At 37.6% G+C, this 6,609-nt stretch overlaps 1 protein-coding gene across 1 annotated transcript in view; it reads right to left on the reverse strand.

Moving 5' to 3' along the window:
- Positions 1–558: 558 nt before the first annotated feature.
- LOC113227121 (pyrokinin-1 receptor-like) overlaps positions 559–6,609 on the reverse strand; it is a 37,640-nt gene continuing 31,589 nt past the window's right edge. Inside the window, exon 5 of the mRNA XM_026459999.1 lies at positions 559–936. Coding sequence (XP_026315784.1) covers positions 715–936 — 222 coding nt within the window. The 3' untranslated portion in view covers positions 559–714. The remainder of the gene's footprint in view (positions 937–6,609) is intronic.

Genomic DNA, 6,609 nt, shown 5'->3' on the forward strand with positions numbered 1-6,609 from the left:
ACTATTTCATTTCAGTTATGACACTGTTACTCTTACTGCTGTCTTTTCTTCGGTGCTTTAAAAAAATAAGTGTTAAGTCGCCAATCCAAATATTCTTGGAATATTTTCATAAAGGAGGAGTGGTGATTCAGAATTCTGAGGGTAAACATCAAATTGGAATTAAAGCCTGCTTACTTAGTCGTAAGTAAGCACTGTGTGGTTCTTCCACTTGTCTTAATTCGGATCTCGTAAAATAATCCATATTTCACTTTTACAGTGTATAATGTTTCTCCATGACTATCACTGTCCTTAAATTATTATTTTTACGAGTTCAAAGCTCTTAAAGAGGTATAATAAAACTAAAAATACGCATTTTGCACTAACATACATATATTAGTTACGTAACGATACGAGAAAGATAATTTTTATTACATAATAAAGCTATAAAGCTTTTTAACACAGAATTTTTGTTCCGATTACATCAAGGTATCTAATTCATAGCATTACTTATTTTATACAATTACATCCATAAAAACGTACCACATTGTCGTTAAATTCTAAGTTGTATTGTCTATACATCACTTACTAAATGTATTTATAAAATACATCACACTTTTGCCGTTAGTCGTCACCATCATTTTAAAATTGTAAGTATATAGCCTATGAGCTATTTATATTAGTCACATAGTGTTCCAGCGCTTGGTCACACGAATAGTTTATTTAGACGGTCGTGTCTCAGGTAAGTCCGCCTATATCACAGTTGACCTGGTACATGTAAGTGGCAAGCTCCTCGCCTGTGAGTTCTTCGTCGACCTCACGGAGACTGGAGTTGGAGATGCTGCGGGGTGAACCAATAGAATCAGAGGGCTCGTTGAGTCGGAGTCGCCACGCGTGCCCCCAGTGTCCGTTCCCGTTTGGGGACTCGCTGACAGTTGACAAGTCCCTCCCGTTCATACACTGCAATATAAAAATAAATATTTATTTCTACATAATTAGAGAAAGTGCCCCAAGACATCTTAACCGTAATTCGTTTCAGAAGATAAAGTTTTTTTTATAATATCAAGCGACAGGACAAACAAGCAGTGCGCCTGATAGTAAGTTGAGAAATCCCATGTGCCTGTAATTTCACAGGCACATTTCCCGTCAAAACCGAAAAACAGTAATGCTGACTCCTGTCAAGCAGTCCTCTACTTGGCGGCATAAATAGGTAAGGTGGCAGTACTTCTCTGGACGAACTCTTTCACAAGGAGCTCTAATACTACTAAAGTTAATGAGATTACAGAGGCCTAAGCATTACACAGTACCTAGTACAAACGTAGTAGGAATTATATTAAAGTAATGCGTACTTTTGGGTTCTAATATCGTCTCGTCTCAGATATTTCACTATTTGAAAAGACAAATTGTGTAGTGGCCTTAGCGATTACAAGAAAAGCTAGAGTTTTTTACGCAGTGCTACAAGCGACACTCAACTGGAAGCACAGTAAAGGTATCTGTACATTTTTAAGTAGTGCACTCTCATCAAATAAGAATACTTCAAAATGTTTGGCAAAAATCGAGCCTTTGTTTTACTCATACAAAAGGACAGACTTGGCTATTATACCTTTCAACAAAGAGAAACGCCCTTGTTGGATCTCTTCCAGACAAAAGCTTTATATTTGTAAAAATCTTGTAAATAACTTTTTGTCTCTGTAATTGGCCATATCGTGAAAAAAATTAAATGTGCTAATTACGCTGCTTTTTTTACATCAAGTGCAACATAATACCATAAATATAAAGGTAACCCTATTTGTATAGACAAAAAGAGTCTCCCCGCAATGACATGCGAATCGTATTTGTAGTACGTCGAGCGCACACTGGGCAACAAACGGCGAGTACCTTCCACCGATAGGCAAATTCTTTCATTACGATGGCAAACATATCATATGCACAGTTCAGTATGGCGGTTATGTGGCGTGATCAGCGTCGATACGATAAGAAGAAGAACTCTATTTGTATGGACATAGGTAAAGTCCAAATCTTAGTTACTTTGTAGGTTACTTCTTTTTACGAATTAATTTATGTATCTTAATTTTCCTTGTGCAACGAATGTTCCATTTTCCCGTTGTTTAATATATCCTACATTGAAGTAATAATAGCTTGCAAATATTTTGTTTATACTGTATATATACGGAATTTCCATCCAGTATCGACATTTCTTTGTAAACAAACATCGAGCTCAAGGGTTGACCTCGACTCCCACGTAGGTTTTTGATTACTCAAAGGAGGAACCCTAAATTGCTATGTGAAACGGAAAACCATTCATAAAATTTCTTAGTGAGACGTAAGGACACGCAATTTGCAGTGGTTGCGCAATAAATTCAACCTCTAATCCAAGCGTTCGTCTTATAGCTCTACTAAGCACCAGAATATTCAGATTTCATGGATCCGACGTAAAATATTATTCCTCTAGGGTGCGTGAGGCGTAAATTAAATGATGTCTGAACGCGTCCAATAATAAAGTTTACCAGAAAAAATTACCGTTGTTTTTTGTTCTTGAGCATTATTTAAAAATAGTATTACTATATTATTTTTAAATAATGCTCAAATATATTTAGGATGCAAGCAAGACCGGTCGTTGTAGCGTTCTTTGGATGAAGATTTATAAATATATTAGTGATGTACAAGGTCAACATTTAAATTCAATTCTATGCCGCTTACTGTGAGAACAGACCAAAGTCGAAAGTGTCAAGGTCGAAGACCTCTTGACTGTACTGTACAATACATACATACTCAATAATAATAACGCATTGTGATATATATATATAACAACATTACCGATTTACACGCTAAATTAGTTGTATTTTTGGAAATTCAGTATAGCGCTAAATTCTAGTTGTTAGGAAAAGTTGATGATGGACACATTTTTCTTTGTTTTTATTTTGTCAATCACCACCAATAAATTTCTTAATTTATCATTTTCAATGGCAGTTTTTTTTTTTTTCATTAAATTTTACTCCAATTGAATTCGTACTACTTCTGTGGCCCACCCATTTAAGTTACGAAAATATATTGTAATACCTGTATTTATCTTTAAAAGTCTCGATACGGAAATATTGTCTTAGTAACGACATCAAAAGTATTCTATTTGCCAAGGTTTATTGAAATATCCCCTAGTTCGCACTATACTGGACTTGACACAGGTAGGAGATAATAAAAATCGGTTCTCACTACTCAAAGTATATTGAGAGAAAAACGCCTTGAATTGGAGAATGCAAAATCAACCATTAAAATAATTGCTCCGTATAATAAAATTTAGGCGCTATTTATAAAAATGAATCTTCATGCATGAACAGCCACCCTTAGAGGTACCCTCTTTCCAACAAAAAAAGAATCATGAAAATCGGTTCACAAATACCGGAGTTATCGCGTGACATATAGCCTTAACCAAAAGTATTGAGCACCCTAAAAATCCCGAACGGGCACGGGAACGGGGTTTTATTTATAATGAAATGTATGAAAGTCGGAAATTATTTAAGTCAAAATTGAAGTGGTGTCAAAATCACGAAGAACAATTAAAAATGGATATGTTGGCAAAAACCTATTCCGAGAAAAATTTCAAAAAATTCTGGAAATTAACTAGTAATTTTAATGGAAAACCTGGAAGACCTGTGAGCATTAACGGTGTCACTGAAAAGGCTGACATTGCTAATCTTTTTAAAAATCATTTTAAAGTTTTATCACCATTGAGTGCTAATGAATCGTCGGAAAGTAACTGCTGTATTAAGTCTAATCCAAAGGACATTATTATTAGAATTTCAGCCAAGGATGTTGAAAAAGCTATTAGGGATATAACCCGGGGCAAATCACCGGGACATGATAGTCTGAGCATAGAGCATTTGCAACACGCTGGGGTGCATTTGTTTAGAGTGCTTGGTATGTTCTATTCATTGTGTATAAGTCATTGTTATTTGCCACATGAACTAATGAAAACTGTTGTTGTGCCCATACTCAAAAATAGAACCGGTGATATTTCAGACTTAAAGAACTACAGACCCATATCATTGGCGACTATCACAGCTAAAGTATTGGACAGTGTGCTTGAGAAGCACCTTAGAAAACATGTCATCATACATGATTCCCAATTTGGTTTCCAGGCCGGCCTGTCCACTGAGTCCGCGATTCTAGCTCTCAAGCACACTGTGCGTTACTACACGGACAGACGTACAAATGTGTACGCATGTTTCCTGGACATATCTAGAGCCTTTGATATGGTATCATATGATCTGTTGTGGTCTAAATTACGAAATACTGGTATGCCACCTGAATTAGTTTCTGTTTTTGAGTATTGGTATGGTAATCAAAGTAACGTTGTAAAGTGGGACGGTACTTTTTCTGTGGCGTACAGGTTGGAGTGCGGGGTGAGGCAAGGTGGTTTGACATCGCCGACGCTCTTCAACCTGTATGTTAATGATTTGATTTGCCGATTGAGCAGTGCCCGAGTAGGATGCCATATCGATTCCGTCAGCGTGAACAACATAAGCTACGCCGACGATATGGTGCTGCTCGCCCCGTCTGTCAGTGCGTTGAGAAAACTTTTAAAGTTATGTGAAGAGTATGCGGTCTCGCATGGACTATGTTATAACGTAAAAAAGAGTGAATTTATGGTTTTCAAAGCGGGTTTTAAAACCTCAAATTATGTACCTCCAATACGGCTTAATGGAGTAGACCTCAAAAGAGTCACTGAGTTTAAATATTTGGGACACATTGTGAATGAACGCCTTAAAGACGACAGTGACATTGAAAGAGAGCGTAGAGCGCTGGTGGTAAGGGGAAATATGCTGATCCGCAGATTTGCTCGCAGTACTAAAGAAATAAAGATTTTACTTTTTAAGACATATTGCCAGTCGTTTTACACGAGCAGTCTGTGGATCTCATATAGCAAATGTGCTTACAGTGCTCTGCGCGTTCAGTTTAATAACATCTTCAGGGCTTTGTTGGGGAGGCCGCGCTTCTGCAGTGCGTCGGGGATGTTTGCCGAAGCCCGTATTGACGATTTCTATGCGATCATGCGTAAAAAGGCGAACTCCCTGAGATGCAGATTGCGTTGCAGCACCAACGGAGTCCTGAAGATGATAGCTGATAGGTGTGAGGGCCCCATCCTCAAATATTGGATGGACCTACAGAGGGGGGTATATGTCCATATCCGAAATTAGATGTGTAGGAGTTGTATATGTGCCCTTCCTTCTTGTAGCATTTTATTATAAATTTATAGATTAATTACTTACGTACTAACCTAATTTTAAGTCAAATTGTTACTAACTAACTAACAATACTATGGACGAAGTCTGAAATAAACAATATTTTATTTTATTTTTTATTTTTTTTTTTTAATAAGTATTGCCGAAAACAGATCCTATTGTTAAGGATTATTTTTTCGGCATCTACAAAGGTTTAAAAACAATGACCCCCACACCGTAACTAGCAATAAAACACCTGGTGCCATAAAATTTGTCATTTTACGATTTTTGTATTTATTTCTCAGTTCACTACTATCATTCGTTACGTACACATCCAGTGATCTAGTGCGCTTTTGGTATTTTGTTTAGTTCCATTTAGTGATATTGTTGAAATATGCCTAAAAAAACGAACTTAGTTTAGAACAACGTGTGCAGATACAACTTCTGCATGAGCAAGGGAAATCACAGGTAGAGATTTCTAAAACTGCGAAATGTTCGCGCCGATCTGTGCAATTAACTATTGAGCGATTCGCCGCTACTGGGTCCCATAGTAACAGATACAGAACAGGGCGCAAACGCATCACCACAGATCGTGAGGACCGAAAGTTAATGAGAGAGTCATTAAAAAATAGGAAGAAAACTTCTTCAGATCTCGCTGCTGATTTCTCTGTCGAAATTAACAGACCTATTTCTGCTCGCACTACTCGAAGAAGGCTTCAGGAAGTTGGTCTGAAAGGCTGTAAAGCCAGGAAGAAACCATGGCTCTCACAAAACAACAAGAAGGCTCGGTATGAATAGGCCTTAAAATATCAAAGTTTCACCGAAGAAGATTGGTCAAATATCGTGTGGTCAGACGAGTCAAACTTTGAGATGAGTTAGACAATTTTACGTTCTTAAGATATTAAACAATATGATTTGAAAATAAAATTCAATAACACAAATATTTTAGATTTCCGAAGTCACTACATTTTTAAATAATTTCAGATTTTTGGTACACCTGGTGTGACTTTTGTGCGCCGCCGGGCAGGCGAAGAATTTAGTCCAGCCTGTATAGTGCCAACCGTAAAACACGGTGGAGGCAGCATAATGATCTGGGGCTGCATGACTGATTCAGGAATCTTCAAAATACATCAACGTCCTGGAATCTGCGTTGCTGCCCTCATTTTCAACTCTTTTTGGCGATTCAAATATGGATGGCGTCAAATTCCAGCAGGATAACGCGCCATGTCATAAATCTGCCAGCACTATGACATGGTTTGGAGAAAAAAACATTGAGCTTCTGGAGTGGCCTGCCCAGTCTCCGGACCTAAACCCCATAGAACATTTATGGGGTTTATTAAAGCGCAACGTCAGGCGCCACCCAATAAATACAAAGGAAGAACTAAAACGCCGTCTGCGCCAAGAATGGAACGCT

Source organism: Hyposmocoma kahamanoa, unplaced genomic scaffold (assembly GCF_003589595.1).
Source record: "Hyposmocoma kahamanoa isolate Upper Pololo Valley unplaced genomic scaffold, ASM358959v1 202, whole genome shotgun sequence".
NCBI lineage: Eukaryota > Metazoa > Arthropoda > Insecta > Lepidoptera > Cosmopterigidae > Hyposmocoma > Hyposmocoma kahamanoa.